The sequence below is a fragment of the Tasmannia lanceolata genome, unplaced genomic scaffold (genome assembly GCF_043159265.1).
Source record: "Tasmannia lanceolata isolate RefF3 unplaced genomic scaffold, GAP_Taslan_0.1 ptg000015l, whole genome shotgun sequence".
In the NCBI taxonomy this organism is placed as follows: Eukaryota; Viridiplantae; Streptophyta; class Magnoliopsida; order Canellales; family Winteraceae; genus Tasmannia; species Tasmannia lanceolata.
Window position 1 is genome coordinate 44,753,253 of NW_027518692.1, and position 27,707 is coordinate 44,780,959.

General features: G+C 36.8%; 1 protein-coding gene across 2 annotated transcripts; it reads left to right on the top strand.

The window, feature by feature from the left end:
• LOC143847510 (MBOAT (membrane bound O-acyl transferase) family protein) lies at positions 1-26,197 on the top strand. 2 transcript variants are annotated; one of them, XM_077356370.1, is made up of 20 exons: positions 1-265; positions 370-425; positions 4,648-4,829; positions 4,913-4,961; positions 7,030-7,133; positions 7,254-7,318; positions 9,053-9,123; positions 13,230-13,289; positions 15,926-16,039; positions 17,650-17,774; positions 17,860-17,911; positions 21,964-22,026; positions 22,537-22,646; positions 22,766-22,858; positions 23,011-23,092; positions 24,301-24,378; positions 25,391-25,466; positions 25,548-25,597; positions 25,689-25,800; positions 25,875-26,197. In XM_077356370.1, the coding sequence occupies exons 1-19, from the start codon at positions 16-18 to the stop codon at positions 25,728-25,730; spliced, it is 1,722 nt and encodes a 573-aa protein (XP_077212485.1). In that variant the 5' UTR covers positions 1-15; the 3' UTR covers positions 25,731-25,800; positions 25,875-26,197. The 2 variants fall into 2 exon arrangements, with proteins under 2 accessions (XP_077212485.1, XP_077212486.1); XM_077356371.1 differs by having other exon boundaries at positions 25,689-25,781.
• The last annotated feature ends 1,510 nt before the right edge of the window (positions 26,198-27,707 follow it).

The window sequence follows — 27,707 nt, forward strand, 5'->3', positions numbered from 1 at the left end:
GCCACGTGTCACGTAATGCCTAAAGGCTTGGAGAAAGGTGTAGGCGCGCGACGTTCGTTAGCAAAAGTCTTTTTTCCTAGGCTAAATCTCCAGTTCCGGGATTCAAAGAAGTCTCCTTCCCTCGCTCACAGCAAAACGAGATCTGCTTCGGGGATTTTAGGGGAGATGAGTAATTCGTGGAAACGATTTGAGCTCTTATTTCTCGTTCTATATGCCCTAGCTTTTTACGCCATCATAATCCATCGTTCTCTGCAACTCTCTCATGGTAATTACTTTTTTTTTTTCCAATAATATTCTTTAATTTCTTATGTCCTGAATTTCTCCAATTTTAATGTTTTTTAGGGCTCACATGTCTGTATTTATTTCCAGATCATTCCAGGAGACTTTACGGTTTGCGGCAAGGATGGATTTCGAATCGTTTGAATGTATGTTCTGCTATAATTTCCAGATCATGTAGGAAGACTAGGGTTTATGATTTTTTCATTAACTCCATAGCTTAGATTGTAATAATTTTGTTCAAATCTTCGAATCAGTATGCACTTTTTAGGGCTATTTGTCGGTTTATGAAATGCAGGCGGGAGCTATGAATGCAAATCCAGGAAAAATATTAGGGAGAAATGGGGCATGAGTGGAAAATTTTATTTACTTAGAAGTGAAACAGTTGCTAAAATACAATGCTGTTCATTTCGAAGAATGATGTCTTATTAAAGATTGCATTGAAACCTAGATATGAGCTTTCAGATTGTATCAAGAATAAAAAGATGAATCTACGTTTGTTTGACTAACTGAGTGCTGTATTTTGTTAGTTTTCAACAGTCTTCTAGTCAGTGTTATATGATAGAAGCAGTTACATGTAGCCAAAACCCTAAAACAACACCGATTTCTTTCCTCAAAAAGAAAGAAAACATGCTAAAAATAACTTTTGTAACTGCATTTTCATTACTGTCCCGTCAAACCCTCGATCGATGGATTGGCTCATCAATCGAGCTAATTCATTCCTTTCCGTGTGTTAAGTCATTGGCTTTTTCTGAGGCCTTTGATGGATTTCTTCTTGGTATGGTTTTGAGTATCCACATGTCATGTGCTACTCGATCTGCATCACAATATTTGGGAGCCGTTGATTGTGTAGGGAGATTCAACAAATGCTATCAAATGAAAGGAATTGTTAGACCTGCTATTATCTCATCTGATGCTTTGTCGCTTGTTTTGGATCCATCATTTGGCTTTATATGTTTTTTCTCTTGTCTCTCTTCCTCATGACCAGCTTGGTCTGTGAGCTAGTGTCTGCCTCTTTTTATATTAAATTCTTCCTTCTCGTTCAAAAATAAAAATAAAAAAGAATACATGATATGGGACAATATAGGAGGGAATTTTAATAAATTTTTTTAGAATCTGTACCTAAGCACAAACTGCTCCTGCACTCTAGTCTATGCAAGAACTGAACCTAGGATTAACTGATTGTAAAGGAAGTAATAAAACTGGATTGAGTGGTTATAAATAGGTCACCTAGAGGGTTTGGAAGAAAGAGGAATAGTTCAAACGATTATATTGTAAAGATAATTAATCGAATGATCGAAGGAGCTTGAATGGAAATTGTGGGGGTTTACTAATGAAGAAGAAAACTCAGACTTCTAGTAGACTGTTCCTAGGCTTTTAATAGGAGATTTAAAAATAAAAAGAATGAAATTTTACTGATCAATTTTTGGGGTTGGGAAAAGGTGTAAAATGGTCCTAGATGAACATGAAGATGGAAACTAGAAATCTAATGGAAGAAGTATGAAAAAAGGAAGACATGGATTCAAATACCTGAAATCAATAGATAACTAAGAACAAGTATGCTAGCATCACACTAAAAAGCCTACGACATCACACCAATGGTACCCTAGGCATCTCACCGAAGGGGATCAAGGCATCATACCTCGAGGAGTAGACGTCACATCCACAATTTTGCAAGGTTGCAAAAAAAAAAAAAAAAAATCTTTTTCATTATTGCATAACATGTGTCGATTACCCTATGATGGGGATCCAGACTTAGGATTTCGAGTGTACCAGCAACAGAGGAGATATAGAGACAGGTAGATGGCTTCGATATGGATGGATGACCGGATTCTTTGGTCCATATGTTTCAGATCAACGATCCGATGGCACAGACGATCCACATATGTTGTAAACACATTTCAGATGCCCGACGGGTCACATATATTTTCAGAGATGGTTCATATATCATGCAGGCCCTTTCGAGTTTTTCTTTTAGTTATAGGGTTTTAAAAGTGGAGAAATTATATGGTGGACGACCGTGCATGCACGTGTATCCCCAAAAAGTAGTGTGGCCCACATTGTTTGGGCGATCCAAATCATTCATTAGATGGGCCTTGACATAGATGGGGTGTGCCCAAACAATCTTCATAGGTTGATCCTAACCCTCCCATTTGTGAAGGTTCGATCACGCAAACAATGTGGGCCACACTATATTTTGGGGTTGCTCGTGCAAGCACGGACAGTCCACCATATAATTTCTCTTAATTCTAGTGGTAATAGAGTCTTTTTGCATCAAAATAGCTTAAGTTATTTGAGTTATGGATGTTTTAAATTGGCCCCACACATGTATTACGGGGTTTAAGGCGAGAGCAAGTCGTTAAGTCCTTAATAAGGGGTACTATAGTCGTTAGGGTTTTTTATTGGTTTGATATAAATACTCCATGTTGGGTTTGTGAGAAAAAACACTACATTCACTTGCTATTGATTTTGAGAGCTTCGTGAAGAAATTAAAGCATACTTCTCATTACTTGTTATTTATTGTTTTACTATTCTTCTCTTCTCTTTTGGTTTTTCTCCCATAAACCACATTCTTGGGAACCCTAAACCTCGGTAATCTCACCCAAAACATCTCTTGCATTACTTTTTCATCTATCTTCTACCCAAAACTCTTAAAGTATCCATAAAAATATTGTCCCACCTTAGAATCACCATTCGAACTCATCTATGCCCTGTGCCCCTCTCATTTTATCCAAAAACTAATTTTACACATTCCCGTCATCCTTCGACAACTTCCTGGCATATGGCTTCATCCCTCCAAACCTATCATAAACATTGTCGGAATATTTCCTCAATCTAATCACCTATTTTAGGTCCCCAAACCCTTAATTTTCTCCGATCCGTTTCACACATATTCCCTACCACCACAGTCTACACTATCTTGGCATCCTTCGATAACTTCCTGGCTTGTGTTTACATACTTCTAAACATAACCAAAAGTCCTCTTTGAGGTCCAGAATCTTCCACATAGGCATATTGCTATTGTATTGAGACCTTGTTTGATTTTGCATGTGGAAATGGAATACATTTTTATGGAGTTGCTGAAATTTCACGATTGTGAGAACTATGACTTATTGGAATTCTTGCTATTTGCATGCTTATGTGTAGATGGATGTTATAATTAAATTTATTCATAGATAATCTTAAAATCTCTATTGTTTAATCATATTTTCGTGGTCGAATCCTAGGAGTTGCATGCTGTCCATATTTGCGGTACTTTTGTTACTGCCATTCATATTCCCGAACGTCCAAAACTTGATAGTTTGGCACCCTCTTTCCAATTTTTAGATAACCCCATACAAGTGTGATCCTTCCTATGTCACCCTAGGCCTTACAACAAATTGACTCTTCCCAATCGACTTATTTAAAGGCCCCCTAAACAAACTTAGTAACTAGGCTCCTAACAAAATTAGTGACGTCTAAAACAAGCTACTAACTGTCCCAATTAATCAATCTTCCTAATAGCAGTAATCGTATAAATAAAACAAATAACCACTTTATAATTAACTCAAATGACTCTCCTCTAGCTAATCTAGAGGCTTCTACAACTGAAATAAGAAACTGACTTACAAAAACCCCTACATGGGCCCAGGTGGTGTGGTCACCTATGGAAGGCCACAAGTCTAATGAAACTTATTTGACTGTGTTAAAAAATTTGGGGAAATGATTAATACGCCCCTTTTCATTACTAGGGACACCCAACTGCAGTGTATCTATGACTGAAATGGTACTATGTACTTCACATCTGAAGGAATGAAGTGGCCTGATTGCCATGTACAATGCATCTGGGTGTCCCAAGTGATGAAAAGGGGCTCATTTATCATTTCCCAAAATTTATGAACCTGTCCTTCCCAAAAAGAAATACATTCCACTTCCATCCCCCCTTGCTCCGCTTCACGACCAAGTGTTTGGTTCCCATGGGCCCTACTTCAGCATAGTTTTGAGGACCAGCTCTGGAGCTTCTCTCGCCTCATGTTCTTGTTCCCAACAATACATTCATGAAACACTTTATGTTCATTTTAAGTGATTGGGTTTGTACAAAATCTAGCATTGATGATACCAAATATATACAATGTTTTTATAGCAATTCTGATGAATACACAGAAACTAGCACCAAACAGCCTCAATGGAGCTCTTTGTGTTTTGATATGTCCCATACGTGTCACTGAAATTTGTGTTTATGATATTGCAAATGCTTATTTTCTTGATATGGAAAATTTATTGCTGCGACAGACTTATATTTGCACCCAATGCTTATTTTGATAAACAGATGGTCCTTGTTAGTTGATATCCTTATCATTTGACTATTAGATCTTGTATTTTTTTTTGTAGGATGTTTCTGATGGCCAGTGGAGAAATTTTCGTGGAAACTTGCCTGTTCTTACCCTTGTTTTGGGGATTTTTACACTTATGGCAAATACTATAAGGTCGCGATATCGTTTAAAAGGGAGAGGGATGTCACTTATTTGGTTCTTAATTTCTGTGTGTTATTTATCATATCTACATGGAGCTTGGTATGTACTTTGATCTTTTAGATCTATAATTTTTTCTTGGTTTCATAAGGTTATTTCTAATCTTTTTTCAGTTAAAATTGCAGTGTCATATTCATCCTTTCAATTGCTTCAGTGAACTTCTTTCTAGTAAAGGTGCGACTTTATTCAATATCAATGCCCTCATGTGTTTTTTCTTTTATTTTCCTTTTGTTTGTTTTTCTACTGCATGGTCTTTCATTTTGATAGTTGTAACCTGTCAGCAAACACGATTTAAGTGACTGATGTAGAACATGTTGACACAAATCGAGGTTATCAATGAGCTTGTAAACATTGTAAACAATATTAGGTCATAATGTAAAGTGTTTTAATAAAATCTATGCTGGTCTTCACATGTTACCATTAGAAGCCTCACACCTTTTTGCAACCAACGTTTTTCTTTGCTAGCATGCTTAACTTTGGAAGAGTTACCTGTCTCACTTATGGGTATCTCATTGAAACATGGATGCTTCACCCAGATTAATAACCAACACCTCTCTACACTGCTAGCCAGATCTTCAATATCTATGGAAGCAGAGTTACCTGTCTCACTTATGGGTATCTCATTGAAACATGGATGCTTCACCCGGATTAATAACCAACGCCTCTCTACACTGCTAGCCAGATCTTCAATATCTATGGAAGCGGTTGACTTGCTCTGTCATGGTTAGTTCGACTTGGGTGTTAAGTTCCTTTTTGAACCATTGGCTAGTGGTGCTTTTATTTGTGTCTCTTCATCAAAAGGGTTCCTCCTACCACGTTCTTGCTTTTCATCTTGCGGGGTTTACATGCTTCTTGGTTCTTCTCTTGTTCTTGGTTATTCATATTAGATTGCTTTCCATTCATGGTGAAAATGCTAAATCAATGGAACAGGTAATGATTTTCTAAAACAGAAGTCTGAACCCAAATTGGAGATTTGTCATTTTGTCGTAAGAGAAGATGTTAGATATGAATTCAGATCTAGGATAATTTAGCTCGAGATCGGAGACCATATACAGGTTTCTTCCATCAAATCAGCTCATATCGTTTGGTTAAAAACTTGGCGGAGAAAGTAAGTGTACATGGAATGGAGTTACTAATGTAGAAAGACAGTCAAAGCCTGTGATATACATCTTGAGATTTATTCATCAAGTATGCAAGAGTTTGGTTACTGTTATCCCTACATAGGGACAGGCAGGGCAGGCCATACATAGAGATATGAAAGGGGTCCTCATGAAGGATTAGATGGGTCAATGGGAGGGATTTCTCGAATGTTGGAAGAGATTAGAAGATCTTGACTGTGGATGATGCATGGTGAGGGGTGCTATTGACATAATTACTGATGGAAGGGGTGTGAGGGCTAAGCGCTCGATCAAGAGATTAGATTTAGGAAAATACGTGTCATGCAGAGAGAAGAAGCTGGGGTAGAATGAATTTTGTAATTTCAATAATATAAATTGTGGTTTGGATGACAAATTGCACACTATTCTCATTGGAAAGCTTTTGACGATCCTGGAACTAGATGTATATTCTTTCATTGTTCCAATGTTTTGTGTGAAATCATACATTGGCCTGTCTCCAGTTGTCTTTCCTATTTATATGATTGTGCAAGTAAAACAGAAGGCTTTGCTGCAAATTTTTGAAGGCTTGGATACCCCGCCTACCCCTTGAATTTAAGTACAATCGGTGTTGTAAACTAGTATTGGGAAAGGGGATTAGATTAGGTTTTGGATGATAGGACTATAGGAGATACTGGGATGTATTTCCTCTGGGCATTAGTTCCAGCATGTCTTCTTCATCACTAGATGGTGTGCAACTTTTTGATGGTTGAGTGTGGGGGTTGTGGAGTGGGGAGAAGCAAATCATGTTGTGTCCACTTAACGATGATGAATTCCTTATTATTTTCCTGAATCTGATTATTGGGTCAATTCTTGTGCAATGAGTGTCAATCTTTTTAACAAAGATGCCATGATCATTTTTCTCTGTGTGTTTCGTGGATGTTACCAGTTCACGTGTAATTTGTTGATAATGAATCCATAGCTTGAATTTACTTTTGAATTGATAGTTCTAATTTGCCTCCACTGTCATGTGAAAGCAATACTCTATGGTCTTTGTATAAATTGATGTTTTTATTCCTTAAGACTTCGTCTCCGACAATCTCAAGCATATGGTTCTTTTCACAATCGTTAAATATTTGTTTCTGCAGATATTTGCACAATCAATGTACTTCTCATGTGTACTTTGGATATTCAACATATTTGTTCTTCTATGCAACCGTATTTATGAAGGATACCCATTCTCCATATTTGGGTTAGTTACACGAGCTTGCATGATTGGTGAAAGTTTGTTCCATATGATTAAAAATATTTGAGAATACCATTGATCTACTTTCTTGTTTCTTCATTGTTGTGTGTGCTTGATGTGTCACAGGCAAAGTTGGGCTTTTTTGGACAACTACCGTGGTACCTTTAGATGGCATATTTGCTTTAACTTTGGTATTTTTTCATCTCTTTTCTTGATCAAGATAAAAAATTCCTCCCATGTTGATTTTTCTTTTTGTGTTAAAGCTTAGATAAATGAATAGCGTTCATCTCAAAATTTAACCTCCTTATTTCCGTATCTTATGATTGGTAGTTCAGATATTGATGGGAATGCATTAACACTTTTGCCTATGCCAACATCATCTGTAATCGTCTTTGTACCATGACAGGACAATAATCTTAGTAGTTTTAAGATTATTATGATATAATTTCTTCATTGTTATGTACATTTATGTTTTTATTGCCATATGAGGCTGTGTTGTCATTTATCCTATCTTGTTCTATGTATTTATATTTCACCAACGAATTTTGGTGAAATCACTCCTCACATGTCCATCAAAGCATTTTTCAGATGCTCAAGGCTATGGTTCTTGTTGAAGATCTTAAGTTAGATAGGCCCACTGCCTATACCAAATATTCTTTATTTCTTTAGAGTTAGTAGTTTATGTTAATTTGTTAAGATCTATCATTGGATGGCCCTAATGACATTGTTATAATTATGTCTAATTAAATATTATAATTCTACGTTCAACATTCAAAAGGCATACAACGGATGGTTACAATCATCTGATCAGAGTGACTTTTGTACCAAGGTTTAAGGTTTTGGTTTCGGTCGTGGTGGAAATGTAAACATGTCGATTTCAGATGGAAATTTCAATAGAAATCCTATAAAATTAGGAAAACACATGAAGACATATGCAAATGATGCACATTTAAGATGAAACTTCAAGAAGTACTAGAATAAGCACAAAGACACGTTAAAAAACTATCATATAAACAAAAAACCACTCACAATAGTTTAACAACATTAACTTTCAAAAAAAGAAAAAATAGTTTAACAACATTGAACATCTAGTGACATGCGTTGTTGCTAAAATCTGATATCAATACACACTGCATTTCACTAGTAATTTGTATAATAGATAATGCATACACTACATTTCACAAGTAATTTATATAATACATTACACTTACACTACATTTCACATGCAATCCATATAAATATAGTTATGTAACACATACAGATATGGTATGCCACTAATACACTTGTTGTTTTGGTTTCACTATGCATTTCAGTTTCGGTATTTGTTTTGATGGGGATGGAAACAGAAACATTCCGGTTGTTTTGTATTGATTTTGGAGGAAATTCAATACTGTGTTTTGTACAATGGACAATCAAAGGGGGCCCTCACCAGATAAACAGTCCATATCATCTTGACAAGAAGTGGGGCTCCAATCACAATGTTTTGACTAAATGGCTAAATGCCCATTGGTGGGCTCTGATGGAATTTTCTCTATTTGTATTGCTCAAATGCATTTCATGAAATCAATCTTCACATTTCTTTCAACAATGTTCTTCATCTGGTATGATCAAACTATTGTAAAGAAGAGGGTTGAGGGTTTCTCTTTCAATGCTATTGCTTATGAACTTCTGATTTGGTTGGGAGTACTGTCAGCCTCATCAATGTATGTTTAGTTTTTATCCCTTTTTTCTGGCAATGATGCTAAGATCTCTACTTTCTATTGTGAAGACAAGGGTTAAATGTTTCTCCTTTAATGCCATTTCTTATGAACCTCTGATTTGGCTAGGAGTACTGTCAACGTCATAGATGCATGCCTTTTCTTTTTTCTGATACTGATGCTATGATCTCAAATTTCTATTTTCATGTGGTCTATTTTATGCAACAGTTATTTTACGCATGATAAGCTTTGGATATGACTACCATTGGGCACATAAAGAATCACGATTTGACCAAAAGGTATTAAGTTAATAATTCATCGATCCAACTCAATTTTATTTTTAGCTTTGGTTGTAAGCCTTTTTTCTGTATTTTTACTAAAAAATATTTGTTCCATTCTAACTGTGAACTTACTCTACCCTTCTCGGATTTAATAATTTGTTTAGGACATTGGCCTAGGTTTGTTCACTAAACAGTTAGTAGTAATGTAAAATTCTTGACAGTAGTTAGCCAGAACTCCTTTGAGTTAACCATTTTGACTCTTATTTTATCTTAAGAGTCTTTCCATCTTTCACTATCTTGGTTCAATCCTACATAAGGAAGGAGAGATTGAAGAGGATGTTAACCAAAGAATAAGATCAGGTTGGTTGAAGTGGAAGTATGCTTCAGGAGTTCTGTGCGATCGTAAAATACCTACCAAGTTGAATGGAAAGTTTTATAAGACAGTTGTGAGGCCAGCCATGCTCTACGACTCAGAATGTTGGGCCACCAAGAAGCAGCATGTGCATAAGATGAGTGTAGCGGAGATGCGAATGCTTAGATGGATGTGTGGCCACACAAGGTTAGACCGAATTAAAAATGAAGACATCTGTAAAAAGGTGGGGGTGGCACCAATTGAGGAGAAGATGAGAGAGCATCGCTTAAGATTGTTTGGGCATATCCAACGTAGGCCTTTGAATGCTCCAGTGAGAAGAAGTGACTCGTGCCAAGTTGATGGAGTAAAAAGAGGTAGGGGCAGACTGAAAACAACTTGGGTAGAAACAGTGAGGAAAGACTTGAGGGCTAGGAACATAACAGAGAACATGACCTTGGATAGGATAGAATGGAAGACAATGATCCATGTAGACGAACCCAACTAGTGTCAGGATTAGACTTAGTCAATTTGAGCCGGGTAGATCCTTTCACCTTCTTCATGAAAATTTTCTAAAGGATTCATTAGCCGACCCCAACTAGTTTGGGACAAAGGCTTAGTTGAGTTGAGTTGAGTTTGAGTCTTTCCAGAGGAGGAACTACTTTTAGACAATAGAAAATATTAATAACTTCGCTTTTGACTCTGTTTTTTGTAAGAGTCCACCGGGAAGAGGCACTCCCTTGAGTCGTATTTTTTACTCTTCATTTGTAAAGTGTCATCCCAGAAGAGGAACTCCTTTGAAACATATAGAATATTAATTCCTGTAAGGGATTTTAACTTTCTTCCCGGAGAAAAGAAGTCTTCCTCTTGGATCTCCCAGAGGAGAGTAATCTTCATCCTCTTGGAGGAGAGAAGTCCTAATCTTGGATCTCTCGGAGGAGAGAAATCTTCTTCACCCACTCCCTTTTGGTTCTATGTGCCTCAATTTTCTCCTTCATGGGAAGTTACACAACTTCTCATCTTTTGAAATGGAGATGAATCATTCCCTTGCAAAAGTTTCTTTTAATTTCTTTCAACTTTTTAAATATTTAGGAACTCCTTTCTTATCTTTAGTCGTAGGTTTTGCAACCACTTTTCCCTTTATTAAAGCCTTTTATTTTGCTTTCCACTTTTCTACTTTTCCTTGAATTTAGGAATCTATTTTTTAACTTATTCGTAGATGTGTGCCTGATCTTTTTTTTTACATCCTCATTTTTTGTAAAATTTTCTAGTTCAACAGATACTGAACATTTTCGTTCATACGTGCTATTATTTGATATTTTTTTGTTTGGGTTAAACAAAAATCTGAAAATAGAAATAATAAATAAAGTAAGCATAAAACCAAGTTTCATGAAATCTTATTTTTCCTACATGCTTATAGAGCAAGTGATCAAATTTTGAGTGTGGAGTATAGAGAATTTAAAAAGCATTTGCACCAAAATTACACAAATTTCTCCTTTAGCGGGGTTTCCATATTATTAAGTACAGTGGTAACATCTCTTGCACTAGGCCATTAATTGTATCTCCAATTCTTAAGAGAATTCCTATAATTATCCATTACGAGGCTTGTCGTCGTGCTCCCTATGGATTTGGGATTTTGTTGGAATCTAAATCTCAGTAGAATTTCAACTCATGTTGTAGGAGGCTGTAGGAAATTTTGAATCATTCATGGCTGGACCTTAATCCCGTAAATAACCATGCGTTTTGCAAGTAATGAACCCGGATGACCGAAAGCTTGGGTTTTTTCTGAAAATCATTGACAGAGACTGGGAGTCTAGGTCTATAATTTCTTTTCTAGAGAAGGTTAACCGAGAGTGCCAAAGCATGGGTTTCATAATTGAGAAGGTGCACGGAAGGGAGTTATAAAGAAGAAAAGAAAGGAAAGAGGAGAGGGGAATACAAGTAGCAGAAGATAAAGTTTGGATTACCTGCAGTAAACCTTCTTCTTCTTTCTTTAGAATGCAAATCCTCTATGATTTGTGGACATGGACGCGGGTTTCGCGTGTCGACACGGACACGGAGTGTCGGACACAGCAACCCCCCAAAATGTAGAAATGGGGACACGGCTAGAGATGAGACCCCTATAAACTTGACGAAGAGGCACATAAAGACCGTAGATTATTGGAGAATAGTTCATGGATGAGATAGGAAGACTGCGATTATTATATAAGAGGCATAATGAACTATATATTGTATTTCAAGAATAGATTTCTATATAAACTCAAGGGAAATTATATTAGATCAATCATGTTTTAATAACTGCATGAACTCAACTTGTCTTTTCTTCTCTAATAGACTTGTGAGAGATTTTTGGGAACTCTAATAATCTGACAGTTCTTTAAATAATAAAAAACAAGATGGTTTTGTGTAGTTATTAAAACATGGTTGTGTTGATATCGTTTCCCAAAATCAATCGTAAAAATAATTAAGAATTCACTCACAGATTGTGGTCAGATTTGCATTTCAAAAGCAGTTGAAGTGTGGCACTGTTGCTGTTTCTTTATTTTAAAATAGCAATTTTTTTAAAGGTAAAAAGATGGAGGGGGTACTTGAAAGCCTTTCTCATATTTTTAAATTTTAATAATAGCATTGTTCTTGTTGTTTGAGTGTGCTTAGAAAGTTTGAATGAATAGCTTTTACTTTTCCAGGCTGCCATGACTTTGACTGCAACTACAAGTAAAAGCATGCAAAAATCGTCAGAATAGTCTTTCTGAAGTAAAAAATATGGCAGACAAAAGCTTGCAGGAAATCGTCAGGACATGCTCTTTAAGGCTAAAATCAGCATGTCAGCTGCATCTGTCTTTTAACTTGTCACATTGCAAGTTGTCACTAAAATCCAGCAGGCAATATAGAGTTTCTTGCATTTGTACTTAAAAAACTTTGGGCAACACACAAAAAATAAAAAAACTTTTCTGAACGACACAGAGACTGACAAAACTCTCTAAGTTTTTTACGGTTTCTGGGTATAACAATGTTTTATACCCTGTGTCTTTAGGTTTTCTAAGAAGTTCTTTTTACAGACAAGAGCAGTTAAAGCTTGAACGTGTCCAAGCCTGTGTCAACGCGGACACGTGTGACTTGTCGACACGTCACACGTGTCCGCGTCGACACTTGTCGGCACGGGTCATTGGTCAAAATCTGAAGTGTCGACGAATCATAGCAAATCCTACGTCTTCTCCCTCAGGCGATCTGACGTGGATTACCTGTAGTAAACCTTCTTCTTCTTTCTTTAGAGTGCAAATCCTACATCTTCTTCCTCAATCGATCCGACGTTCATTATTTAGCATGCGGGTGTTGCACCATCAACACACAAGACATGCCACTGGGCAAGTCTTGTATTTATGCATGCCTATTCCACTGCAAGCTCATCTCCTTTGCTGTTGCTTCCAAATTCACATATTAAAGGAATTTCTATGTCCAAGCCCTTTTATAATGCACACTTTTATAATGCACAGACCTCTACATGATTTTCTTTATTCCAAAAGCTATTGGTGCATTCATAAGTAGATATTTCATAATTTTCTGATTCATTGGAAATTCTGGTTATTCTTGGAGGATGCATACTTACCAATTTTTGGGGTATCTTAAGCTTTTGACATTAGACAAGCAGTATACACATTTTAAATTTTATCTTAGTTTGCACTTGTGCAACTAATTATCGAAGACATTATTCCTATCTTGTTCTCATTATACTAGTGGCTAATGATTTTGCCGCTTCTTATTTTGTCTGTTACAGAAACACTTGCAACGTTGCCGTATATGTTCTTCTGGGAAAATGTGCTACACTCTTTTACAGGTACCATCTGTTAATTCTGCACCCTTTCTATTTTCTTACATCTGGACTGTAATTGCCACATGGTAGCATAATGGATTTTTTTCATGTATGGTAAACTTGATCCGGATTTCTCACTATGTCTGCAAATACTGTTTCGGTAGTCTGGAAAAGGACTGGATTGTTAGGCACAGGGAACTGCTAGTGTTTATTGTGGTTTTACTAGACAAATCTGTTCCAGTCTAGGATACAGTTATTGTACAAGCAACAAATGTCCTCATGGGTCTTATCTATTATCAGCGTATAATTGGTTACTATGGAGTTCTTTGAAGTAGGAGGCGCTTACTTTGAATATGGCATAAATGGAGATGTCCATGAAGTTATTAAAATTTTAATGGAGATGTCTTTGGAGGGGTTTTTTCTCACCATTCTATTTGTATGTTGGCAAAGGCGTGGTAAAGTTTTCTTAGATTTCATGTGTAAAATAGAACAATTTGCGGGTATCAACATTCAACTTTTGACTGACGGGATCAGGATACTCAGAATTATTCCCTGGGGATTAATGTCAGAAGGCAACTGGGTGCACCGCTTATAATTTTTTTGTTGAAGTTGAAAGACAGTGGTAGAAGCAAAGGGAACCCCGACTCGGCTGGTTTGGGGGTGTGTTCTCTAATGATGAGGCCTTGAGGGTCCTACAACTTTTGTATATGCTGGGACTTAATGCTTCATTGGTACTCCTAAAGATGATAGCCTGCTGCTGTAGTTCCACACTGGACTCCCGAAATAGATGTCATATGTGGTGGTTTAGGAGGTGTTCCATCATCCTGAAGGTACTATTCAAAATTCTAGGTGATGTCATTTTTTCTTTCTTATAAGTGAGAGCAGGTTACCCACTGGCATAGAGAGGCAGACTGTGTGGAAGATAAATTGGAAAACTGTGGAGTTGTTCTTTCACCTTTTCAAGTTCCTCTGGGGGCTTTGCTGTGTTCTTTCATTTTTTCGGGAAAAAGTTGAAGATTGATAAGTTCGAAAAATAAATTTTGAATTACAAATTTCTTGGATTTAATAGTAGTACTAGAAATAACCTGCTTTTTCCCTTCAAAATCTTTTCGTTAATTTATCAAAATTATTATTTTTAATTGTTTTGTTTCCATTTATAAGGAAAACTGTATTCTCTTGCGATTGTCTAGAAGTTTTGAGAAAGAAACTTAGTTGAAAGACTTAAACATATATTAAATTGGAACGAGGTTTCTAAATCAAGAGGAATGGGGACCTTGGTATAGGAAATTTAAAGTAGCAAAACATCATTTGAGAAATGGTTGTGGACATTAAGGAAGGTCAAAGATGCCCTTCGGCACAAAATTGTAGGAGATAAATATTGCTTGAGATGGGGTTGTTGGAAATGTAGGATCCCTTCTATAGGAAAAGGCTCTGGAGCATGTCAGGCTACCTGTTCCTTAAAGGCAAGTTTGAGCCAAAGGTTTAGGATGAGAGATGGGGATGGTATTTGGTTTTGGGAGGATTTATGATTAGGTCAGTTTTGGTTTTTGGAGGATTTATGATTAGATCAGTCTTCCTTGAAGCTATGCTTTGTGAGATTATACCACTTAGTGAAGCTTAGAGGGCTGAGGATTAACGATTGCTATCCGTGAAGCGTGATGAGGGTATATTGTGATCTAGTTTTTAGGAGAAACCTTAGACAAGTGGAACTTGCTTTTTTTCTTTTACTTATGACTTCATACTTTATTATCAGATCTTGAACCCGACAAGAGAAAAATGGCTTGTAAAGAGTCACTTTTCCACTTTGTGTGTGTGTGCGCGCACGCGCGTGGAGTCATTTTGATGGACCGGTGGTGGCTGTGGTGAGGCTTGACACATGTGAATGTGTTTTAGAAAAAAACAAAGGAATGTAGAATTTTGGGCCTGTGTATACTATGTGGAGAAGAGAGGTCTGCGAATCATACACTCATCCATTGTATGTTCGTGTTTAGAATTTGGTGCGTGTAAGTTCCATACGTTGGTATAGAAGGGTGTTTTTCCAAAGACTATCAATGGATATCTTTATGGCTAGAATTTGATTGTATTTTACTAATCAGTATATTTTTCTTTAAATTTCAGAAGCTGTAAACTAGAAGATTCAGGTATGCAATTTGGTGTGAAGGTTGGATCATTACGTAGCATATCGTTTTAGCCACGGTTCTACCCTCGGATCCAATGATAAGTTAGAAACTGAAATCTCATGGAGACTTATCTTAACTTTGAGTTCTTCTATGATTGATGCTCGCAGAAGGATGGATAATTATGTAGCATATCGTTGTGTCTTATTGCTTCTAGCCATGGTTCTACCCATGGATCCAATGATAAGTTAGAAACTGAAATCTTCTCATGGAGATTCATCTTAATTTTGAGTTCTTTTACGATTGATGCTTTCAGAAGGATTTAGATCCTATAGATGTTCTACCTTTCAAAAAAAATAAAATCCTATAGTTGTTCTATCCCTCTTAAACCTTGGACCCTACAATCCTTTCAGTATATACAAAATCATCTAATTTATTTGCGTGATCTTTGTTGGATTTCCATTGATCAGAATCTGTAAATATTTGCAATGTAGATAATATTAGTGGGAATAATTTTGGTTGTGTTACGTGTTCTCTTTTCAGGAGAGAGGTCTCCATATTGACAAATACTCATTTACTATGTACCTATGTTATTTGGTATATGCTCCACTTTATATTGCTGGACCAATCATAAGCTTCAACGCATTTGCTTCACAGGTCAGCCATGTCCTTTTGACTTGTTTTCTTTGGCAATATTTCATTCAAAAAATATATTAATACTCCATTCATTTCCATTATCCATGTTTTTACTATCAATTTCTGGTTCTTTTGGGTGATAGCTTCATTCATTCTGGAATTTCAATATGCATCTTGACTCTTTGCCCACGACTGGGTTCTTCTATTATTTTTCCACCATGAAACTATTGGATTTCTCCTTTTGCATGTGTTAGATATCATTGGAATGCTATAAACTAGCGAATGGCATGAGCCAGAAGAAAGCAGGTCACCAGAATTTGCAGGCATAGCTGTCAGATTCACAATTGGCCAGGGTTCTTTGTCGAAGATGGATATTGGGAGAGGGAAGCTGGGCGTGTGCGTGGGGGGTAGTTGGATTTCCATAGGATGCGAGTGTCATAGAGAATGATTAGCACTAGAGCATCTTATTTCTCTAACCGAGTTTCCCCATTGTCATCTCTTGAGTCCATAGATCCAACATGTCCTCTCTCTATTATGCTATTACAACTTGTATAATAGCCAAGGGAGAATAGTGGTTCATCAATATGAAATGTTGGCGTCATATTAAATATTTACCCAATTCTTGGGCATCTTGGTGGATGGTTAGTTGTGTAGCTGCAAACGGTAGGAACTGGTAGTTTAAAAAATCTAGGAGAAGTTGGCACCCCATCTTTCTAAATGCTCATTATGGAGTCTCACTACTAAACGAGACAGTGTTTCCTCTGATGCATGAGGTTTTAGTTCTTTCTCTGCTCCGCTATTACTATAACATTCTTGAATTTGTTGTTGCATATTGCTTTGGGGCCTCTATTTATAACTTCGGAGTACAACTATATTTAGGCTCAGAAGTTCGTTATATTTGTCTGGAATAAACAGTCAATGAACATGATGACTCAATGAATGAAGACCCATTATATTAAACATTTCAAGTAATATAACCAGTTGCTAGCACATGTTGTGAAGCCAATCCATGTCCTAAATTGACCTTGTATATCTAAATGGACTATTTATGGCATACTTATCGACTAAATGACATATCTTCGAATGGACTGTTGACATCATACTTATCGAGTAAATGACATATCTTAGAAATATGACATTCAACCACGGATATACTATAACACCCATGCTGAGGAGCATTGCAACATAATGCGACCAACTAGGAAGTCATATTTGCTCCATTTAACTATGAAGTATTCAAACCTTTTAATGTTGAGTTTGTGTTAGCGACTTTAATGCCAATTATTCAATTGTAGTATCTTTGAAGCATACTATACTTATGTGCTTTGTTGCTTCCATGCTATAATGATATTCTATGTGTGGAACTACTGATTATTCAATTGGATTATCTTTGAAGAACGCTATATTTATTAGTGCTTTGTTGCTTCCATGCTATAATGATATCCTATGGGGGAACTACTGAAAGTAAAACAGCCTTTTCATATGCCTGTACAATATGAATCTCTTGTGAGTGTTAAAGTTCTGTCAGGATGAGGTTGAAGTCTTTCTTCATTGAATTTTTTATATGTTATGCATATTTTGTATGATTTCTTGGGATTTTATCAAGTTCCCTTACTACAGTGACTCTACAGTTAGATCTGCCTCAGAAGAATCATTCTATTGGAAATGTTGCATGGTATGGATTTCGATGGGTTCTCAGTCTCTCTCTCATGGAAATAATGACTCATTTTTTCTATTATAATGCGTTTGCCATCAGGTGAGTGAAGGAGAAAATTTGTTTTAAATCAGTTTTTACATAGCCTCACAATTTTGAGACCTAATTTCATTGTCGTTCTGTTCAGTGGTTTGTGGAAACAATTTTCTCCTCTGGAGGTTTTCATCATCGGATACGGGGTAAGAGACTTCCTTTAGAATGTTGGGGTTTCAGTAGATTAATTAATAGGTATCTCTATCCTCTCTTTGTATCCCACTGCTGGTGCCTTGGCAAATATTCCTGTCTATTTTTTTATGATCGTCAATGTAATATAACTGATGGCTTGAATTGTTTCTGCTTGGTAATATCTTGAGGCTTCTTTTTGGCACTACGAATATTTGCTATATTTCTTGTCAATGATGGGTTTCACTCTCTAAATGGTTATCATCTGAATGTCAATGAAATAAAGTGGTGCATGCCGCTCTATGTTTTTTATGCGAATTAAGTGGGTCCACTGGTCCCACATCGTCCATCAATCATCCCTCCAGTCCCTTTGAAAGTTTACAGTCGAAAGAAGAAAAATAAGGAGGCCATGAGTCACAGTGACATCAGCAGAGGTCCCCCAGTTGTAGCCCATCTGCGATGAACTCCTACAAACCTTGAATCCAAAGGAGTTTCTAGGCAATAGTTATATTTCCAAATCCACTGTTGTAGATCTTGGTTAGTTTATGCAACAGTTTGCCTGTTTTAGCAGATGAGATGGTCAGTAACTCGGTATAATTGGGATTTAGCAACAATTAGAAGGTTTTGACCTTGTATGGCTTGTATGGATGACCTTTAATGCGTATTGTAATATGAGTTTTTTTAGTTTTCTGAAGGTTTATTTGCTGCTGTGTCGTTTCTGGACAACAGGTATAGCCTGTTCTAGTTATTTATTTCCCAATTTTCTCTTTATTTTATACTGGAATTTCTCTTATTCCCTCCAAGGCTGCATCATTATTGATTATTGAAGTGGCAAAACACAGTTCTTGGAGTCACACAATTTTGTAATTATTTTACAACTTAGAACACAATAGACATGGTAGGCAAAGGTATATTGAGGCCCATCTCACGAATGAGGCTTAAACCCTTCTCTAGATTCCCCTCAGTGGTCTAAATGGATGGTGCACAGTAAGTCCCATTGATGATATTAGTTTAACTTGTATTGCGATGGTTTCATATATTCTTATTTGATAGCAGATCCACAATCTACTATAGAAGACCAGTTGGAAATCTTGTGTATCTTACATAACTCTTTTTTTGTTTAATTGGTAAACCCTTCTCTAGGCTTCTGTCCGAGTACCAATTGGATGATGAGCAGCAAGTACCATTGATGACATTAGTTTAATTTTTATGGTGTTGGTATGTTAAGAATCGGTATGTTAAATTCTTATTTGATAGCAGATCTACATTGTATTATAGAAGATCTATGATCCTCGGATCCTTCAAAATCCTAGGGTATTCAAGTATTGGGTAGGGATACTTGGATAAGGGTAGAGATATGTCTCAGATACTTGTGCCTTTTTTAGAAAAAACAAAGTTGAGTTGTTTTTTGTTGAGTTTCATAATGGTTTTGACTATACTAGATTCCTACCTAAACAAATTTTGTTCCTTAAATTACATGTAGATTTTTTTGAAACAGATAACATATCAATGACATGTAGATAACTAAATGAACCTTATCAGTTGGGCTGCAACTCCACTCGTGGCTAAGGTTTAACCTATTATATTTACAAACTCAAACTCAAGCTCAAATTCTGAGCCGTACCACATGGCTGGCCTCACAGCCGTCTTATAAAACTTAAAATTAAATTAAATTATGTCTATAATTTATAAAAATATAACTCTACTCAACTCAACAAAGCCTTTGTCCCAAACTAGTTGGGGTCGGCTAAATGAATCCTTTAGAAAAAATTCATGAAGAAGGTAAACGGAATCTACCCGGCTCTAATCCTGGTTCTAGTTTGGTTCTTCTACGTGGATCATTTTCTTCCATTCTATCCTATCCAAGGTCATGTTCTCTGTTATGTTCCTAGCTATCAAGTCTTTCCTCACTGTTTCTACCCAAGTTGTTTTCGGTGTGCCCCTACCTCTTTTTACTCCATCACTTTGGCACGAGTTGTCTCTTGTCACCAGAGCATCCAAAGGCCTACGTTGGATATGTCCAAACCATCTTAAGCTGTGCTCTCTCTCATCTTTTCGTCAATTCGTGCCACCCCCACCTTTTTACGAATGTCTTCATTTTTAATTCTATCTAACCTTGTGTGGCCGCACATCCATCTAAGCATTCACATCTCCGCTACACTCATCTTATGCACATGTTGCTTCTTGGTGGCTGAACATTATGAGCCATACCGCATGGCTGGCCTCACAGCTGTCTTATAAAACTTTCCCTTCAACTTGGTAGGGATTTTGCGGTCGCACAGAACTCCTGAGGCAAGCTTCCACTTCAACCAACCTGCTCTTATTCGATGGTTAACATCCTCTTCAATCTCTCCTTCCTTATGTATAATTGAACCAAGATAGCGAAAGATATCCCTCTTAGGTACCTCCTGTCCAGTCATATTTACTACATCCTCGTCCCGCCTCCTTATATTACTAAAGTTGCATTCCATATATTCTGTCTTAGTCCTACTTAGTCTAAAACCTTTAGATTCCAAAGTAGTTCTCTATAACTCTAATTTAACATTTTCTCCTGCTTTGGTTTTGTCGATTAATACTATGTCATCTGCAAATAACATCCAGCACGGCACCTCATCCTGGATACTAAGCTCATCCATAACTAGCGTAAAAAGATAAGGGCTTAGAGTTGATCCTTAGTGCAATCCTATTGTAATTGGAAACTCACTAGACATGCCATTCGTGGTTCTGACACTAGTTACGACTCCATCGTACATAGGGCTGCAAATGAGCCGAGCCGAGCCGAGCTTTGGGGTGTTTGGCTCGACTCGTTTAGTTTTTATGAAGGCTGGTGTTTGGCTCGGCTTGTTTAGTTTTTGAAAAAGCTCGGCTCGGCTCGGCTCGGCTTAAGCTCGGCTCGTCTCGAGAATGTTAAAAACATACATTTGTGGGATTTGAACCCAAGACCCCTCTAAATCCAACGACTTAACCACTCGGCCAAACTTTCATTTGTGATAAACAACCCACATTCTTTTATTTTATATATAAAAAATAAACATAATCCAAGCTTTAAAGCTCGGCTCGGCTCGGCTCGTTTATGAACCGAGCCTAAAAAGCTCGTGAGCTTTTCCGAGCCGAACTATACAAAGCTCAAGTTCGGCTCGTTTATTTGCCGAGCCTAATTTTTGGGCTCGGGTTCGGCTCGTTTAGTAAACGAACGAGCCCGAGCTGAGCTTTTAACGAGCCAAACCCAAACATGTTCGTGAACCGGCTCGGTTCATTTGCAGCCCTAATCGTACATATCCCTAATCACATCAACATATTTAGTAGGCACTTTTTTCCTTTCAAGGACCCACCACATAACACTCCTAGGAACCCTATCATGCGCTTTTTCCAAATCAATGAAAACCATATGAAGGTCCTTTTTATTTTAATTATGTTTATATTTTTATATAAATTTATAAAAATATAAATATAATTAAAATTAATCTAATTCAAACCGTATTATTTGTATCCAGGTAACATATGAAGATTGGTTGCAAGCCTTGTGTAGATTACCAATGCCACTCAGTTGAACCTATTATGTTTATAAAAATATAAATTGAAATTAATCTAATTCAAACCATATTATTTGTATCCAGGTAACATATGAAGATTGGTTGCAAGCCTTGTGTAGATTACCGATGTCACTCCTCCTTATTTGTTTTTGTTTTATTGATAAATTTTTTGTTTACTTGTTCAAAAAATTAGCTTTAGATGGTTTTTTTTTTCATGTTGTTGAACTTCATTCATACGTTTGCACTCAATATTTTTATTTGTGCATGATGATTTATTGGTCTGACCATGGTTGATCTGTCATTCCATGCAAGTGCTTGGCTTTGATTCAGACTGAGTTACATATGGTTGAAATTTTTGCTGCTTTTTTTTTCTGATTTTTGTTAAATGTGGTTGAAATTTTTCTGCACTGTATTTTCACGATTACTAATTTTCATAATTGAGTACCTTTTTCAAGAGTTGCCTTGTTGCAGAAGTTTGCATTTATTGTGAGTATTTATGCTGAATTGGAATTAACTTCATTTTTATGTTGATGCAGGTCTTAAACTTCATGTGGTTGAAGTTCTTTTTGATTTGGCGCTATTTCCGATTTTTGTCTTTGGTAACTCCAATTGAGATCGCGTTCTACTTCTATATTTCATATACGTTTATAACTGATATTGCATGCCAAGATTCTTTGCGTGCTATATTTGACTTTATCATAATACTTGATCATATTTTTGTGAAATATATTTTAATCAATGCTTTGTAGGTTTTCTTTGAACACTAATAGAAAACAATTTATTCAACAAAACAGAAAATGCATCATGGAACATGGACGAGGTGTCCAGTTAGAAATAAAGTGCTATGTGATCCAGTTTAATGGTTTGGTTGCTTCTGTGATATTCTTTCGTGCGCTTTTTATTTATAGCCCTGTCTTTCATATTCATACATTTTATTGAGCATCACATATATTAAATGAGGGGGAATTGTAGCTTGAGAAAAAGAGGCCAAATTTAATCCGTTGCATCACAACAGGTTCTATTTTGTTAATACTTTCATAGCATTAGCTTTCGTGCTTTACAGAGACACTTATTCAGAAGGTCATCCATAGATACTTTGTTGATCACAGATAGGAGGTGTTGAGGCTCCTGAGAATATGCCTAGGTGTGTCAATAACTGCTATGACTTGGAAAGCTTCTGGAAAAATTGGCATGCATCTTTCAACAAATGGCTTGTCAGGTATTGCTCTCTCTCTCTCTCTCTCTCTCTCTCTCTCTCTCTCTCTCTCCACAGTACTGTTTTCTGTTTGAACTAATTTGAAGTCATATCTTGTATTAGTAAACTATATACTTTTACAGGTACATGTATATCCCTCTTGGGGGTTCACGAAGAAAGCTACTCAATGTGTGGGTTGTATTTACATTTGTGGCAATATGGCATGATTTAGAGTGGTAGGTAGTTACTTCCTTTTTACCCTCCCTCCCTATATTCTTTTGTAACTTAAATCAATTTTTTGGTTTAATTTAATTTTCGGAGTACAAGATACTTTCATACTTCTGTACTCATAGCCCTGATGGACAGTTTTTTTTCTTGCTGTCAATAGGAAACTTCTTTCTTGGGCATGGTTAACATGCTTATTTTTTGTCCCTGAAATGATAGTGAAGTCAACTGTCACTGCATTTAAGGTAATGCTTCTACCTGCTATTAATTTCTTTTGTCTCATGTTTGTTTGTTCACATGATTATTTCTTTTGGCGCAACGGTAAGGTTGCTCCATTGTGACAAGGTTGTCAAGGGTTCGAGTCACGGAAACAGCCTCTCTGCAGAGCAGGGGTAAGGTTGCGTACATCTAGCCCTCCTCAGACCCCACAATGGCGGGAGCCTCGTGCACTGGGCCGCCCTTTTTACTCACTAATTTGAGCATAATTAGATCCGATGATAGAGTTACAACATTTTTGCCCCAGACGCATGGTGATATGTATTACTAATTCTCAAAGTAATGAATTTATACTGTTGGATTGTACCATAGTTCACTAGTATAAGAATGGACTGTAATAATTTTGTATCCATTTTTTCGAACCTTAATTTGGGTGGTAGTTCGAGCATGTTTGGTCTAATTCACTAGATGTAGATACAAATTCAAAGATTTTGGAATCTGCTGCACCAAAACTCACTTGCATAATGATATATTCTCCAAACACAGACAATATTATGAGAAGCTTAAAGAGAATGCAGTAAAAAATTGGTGTGATAAGGTTAATTGTGGTGGAAGTTGTTTTCTGTGTAATTTTTTTCGCAAGCCAACCATCCTTGTTACGTTTGAGTAACATCCATCCTCTTTTAATATATGTATCATTTGCTATTAGAGAAAAGAGTTGCTGTGCTCGAGCACAGAAACGGGGGGGGGGGGGGGGGGTGACATTGGGGGGCTGATCCTAACCATTCATTTGGAGGGGCCTACCAAAACTCAGCTCCATTGGTCACCAATGGGTGTCCATTTGTGGGGCCAAAAATGGACAGATACTGTTTGTCCACAAATCTGTCCATTTTTGGCCCCACAAATGGACACCCTAAGGTGATCCAATGGAGCTGATTTTTGGTGGACACCCTACGCATGAAAGGGCCCATCAAATGAATGCTTTGGATCCCACCCAAAATGTGACCCCACCCTGTTTCTGTGCTCGAGCGCAGCAACTCTATCCTCTTGCTATTAATTCCTCCAGCTAGGCAGTCTAGCATTGTTGCATGTTTTGGTACATCTTCATTTCATAGTTGATCTATGATATATCGTCAACTTGCTTTAAACCACATTTTTTCTTCTATTCCTTGAATGATTGTCTAATTAGAATCATGATTTTCAACATTAGTAATTTCTGGAATTACTGAATGATCAGGCTAAGAGTGCTTTCTCGGAGTTCATGCTCCGTGAACTCAGTGCAGTTGCAGGTGCTATTACAATTTCATGCCTTATGGTAAGTTTCTTGTGCTTCGGTTTTAGTAGTAAGGTTTGGACTTCAAAATTGCTTGAAGTCTCATAGTTTGAAATGTGCGTTGATTTTGGCCACGTTAATTTTTTATGTATTGTTGTTTTTTCATTTTCTGCATCATTTTATGTTTCGACATTTATCAATGTCTGCATCATATTTAAATAGAAACACTGCAGTACTTTTCTTATTTTACATGAATTCAAAAAATATTCATCAATACAAATCATAAGTTCATTAATCATGAGCAGTTAGAGCCGAATTCCCATTACCAAAAGGAAAATGACAACTAAACAGTTGTTTCCCAGTAATGGAAATTCAAATTGGCCTCACCAAGGCAGTTTAACCCACCAGCTGTATCGTGAAGCTCCCAAATGGAGGTCTTATATCCTAATGTTGGCAAAATACTACACTTTCACAATTAAGTTTGATGTGCTCCGGGCCTTAGGTGCTTTTAATTGAAGGGTTTTGTTAACAGGTGGCCTAAGGGCACTAGGTAAGCATCATTTAATTGCCATTGGGATTTTGAATTTACACATACTATGAGGAAAAAAAACTCTCAAAACATGTGAAAAAGTCTAAAAGTATGTAAATTCAAGTTCCCAAGGACAATTAAATAATGCTTAATAAGTGCCCTTAGGGTATTTGTTAGCAAAACCCTTAAATGCATGATACTTCCTTGTCAACCCCGGGATTCTTTATCTTTGCTAAAAGCACCGACAATATTTGTCTGAGAACAGGCCTATTATGCTATAGAAACAGGAAATTGTTAGGAATTTAATATGTTATGGCACCCTATAAGGTTCTGGATCAATTGAGAAACACTGTACATCACATGCCCAATATGTGTCCAAAGAAGATGCCCTAGGATCTACACAGTGAGTTACACAATTGAACTTCTGCATTTAACTTGGGATGGAGTTTACAAAGTATTACCTATTGGTAGGTACCTTGTTTATCAATAGCACTTGGTTATGTGTTAACCATTGCACTTGTACAGGTAGCGAACCTTGTCGGGTATGTCATGGGACCATCAGGCATAAACTGGTTGGTCTCTAGGCTGCTGCAGAAAGACGGTAATGTTAATTTATCTCTTTTCTCCTATTCTACAAACTTGTAACTATCGGAGTAAATTGCAAAATTTCAATCCTGTACAGGACTTCCTATTCTCGGTGGCATCTTCACTTCATTTTATGTGGGGACGAAGGTAATAGTTTGTCTCATTCAGCTGGGATTGGGGATAGAGAAGTTTCTTGTTTCAGCAAGCATTTTAATTGTAAATGGTGGTTGCATTGCAGCTTATGTTTCACATTCGTGATGCTGAGCAAAAACATCAGTGATTTCGGAGGGTCATATGGGGTCAATACTTGTTGCGTTCGCCATTGTGCTTGGTTAGAATCCGAGATTACGGTACTAATTCGAGCGTTGTTTCTCTGTTTTGATCTCATATCTAATCCAAATTTGATCCCATTCTTGATTGACAGTTGGGCTTTCAGACATGGCTGTGCTGCTGATTCAACCATTTCTTGTGGATAGAGAATTTGGCTAATGGGGACTTTGCCTCCTTGGATTACGGCAATGAAAAGCTAAATTATTGTAGAATCTGACCTGAAAATGATTCCTTTTCCAGCAATCTCTTAGATTTGAGTTACATCGTCGCGGTAACTGAATCCTTACCGAATGAGATTGGAAAATGCAATGTATCCCCTTATATTTCAGTGAAGTTTAAGTAACTAGTTGTTTATAACCAAGCATTGGATTTGACAGAGACCAAGCCATAGTATGCAGTTTTGTAAGCTTCCTAGCATTATTGCATGTGAGACTCTTGCTTGGGCTGTGATTTGGTAGTAGTGACAATACCAAATTGCCTACACACTTCTTGGGTGCTAATATCAAAACATTGGGGGGGTGCTATATTGGTTCCTTATATAATTATTAATATCATTGAGGAATGCTTCAACAGGAAAACAAATACACTACTTAAAATTGGGGTTGTTACCCTTGTTTTTCAAGGGGCTTTTCAGGCTCTCCTCATTCCCACACTCTCCCCATATCTCACTACTGGCCCCACTAATATTCCATGGAATAGTTTTTCACGGCTGCCAACACGTCCTCAATGAAAAGATTATATTATTAGATGTTAGAATTGGGCCAGCTGTGTAATTTTGTGCCACACAAGATCTAAAACAACGCCCATCAAGTGGACGGTTCAGATAAATTAAGGGTGGGACCCATGATTCATTAATGGGGATTCCACATTTTATTACAATGAATGAGGTCGTGCCCTGATGAAGTCCATGGCATAAATTCATTTCACTAATAACTGTTTATTTTGTTTGGCCACATGAATAGGCCCAAATTTCCATCTTGGATGATCTTATCATCATAAATAAAAGCTCCTTGAAATTTCATATTGAATATAGGGTTGCTTCAAGTTATCTATCTTCCTGTTAAAAATTGAAAAATTTAAAAGTGTGTTATCTAAACAAAAATTTTCCCGAAATTTCCTGCAATCCAAATCTGGTGGAAGGGAAATTTAGCTACGTCTAATAAAATTGTGGTAATATTTATTGGGAAATGATTTCTGCGCTTCAGTGTTTTGATAAACATGCGCTCTACTTGTCTGTCATGTAGTATTTAAAGGGATGTCAGAGGATATTACGGTTCTCAAAAAACTCTTAAAACCCTTTAAATACTATACAATAAACAAGTGAGCGCATGTTTATCAAAACATTGGAGCGCTGAAATCATTTCCCTATTTATTTGATCCTTAAAATTTTTGTGCAGGTGTGATGTATCTTGGGACACAGTTAAAGACTCAATGTTATTTATAGTGACCAGACTGGGTACAACTGAGATCGAAAAAAAGTTGAGAGAGTTAGGAGAAATAGATATAGTATCTCAGTCGAGCGGCTGGATACAAATGAGATAAAAAAAAGGTTGAAAGAGTTGGGCTCTGCGGTTGAGGCAGATGCAGGAGAAGTAGGAGTAGACTGAGAGTAAAAAATAAGAGAAAAATAAAAGAATAAAAAAGGGTTTTGATGTCTCATAATATTCCAATAGTTAAATTATGAAATCGACCATCTTATTTTGTAACATTTTTCTTTTCTAAATTTAAGCAATTTATTATTTATTAATTTCTGCTGATATAGGCACTACTACCATGTTTTGATAATGACAGACTCACCTTGTCTTTTATAATTAAACCTGCCATCCAAATTTATTACAATTCTCAAAAACTATCACCGACCCATTAAAAATGAAAGGACAATGTGAGCTCGTCTTGTTATCAAAAGATGGTAGTATGATTTAAAATT

Excerpts from the sequence above, each read along its gene's own strand:
- LOC143847510 (XM_077356370.1), top strand. The coding sequence starts at position 16 with ATGCCTAAAGGCTTGGAGAAAGGTGTAGGCGCGCGACGTTCGTTAGCA. Across the intron at positions 266-369 it reads TTCTCTGCAACTCTCTCATG|ATCATTCCAGGAGACTTTAC; the intron begins GTAATTACTTTT and ends ATTTATTTCCAG. Across the intron at positions 22,027-22,536 it reads ATTTCCGATTTTTGTCTTTG|ATAGGAGGTGTTGAGGCTCC; the intron begins GTAACTCCAATT and ends TGTTGATCACAG.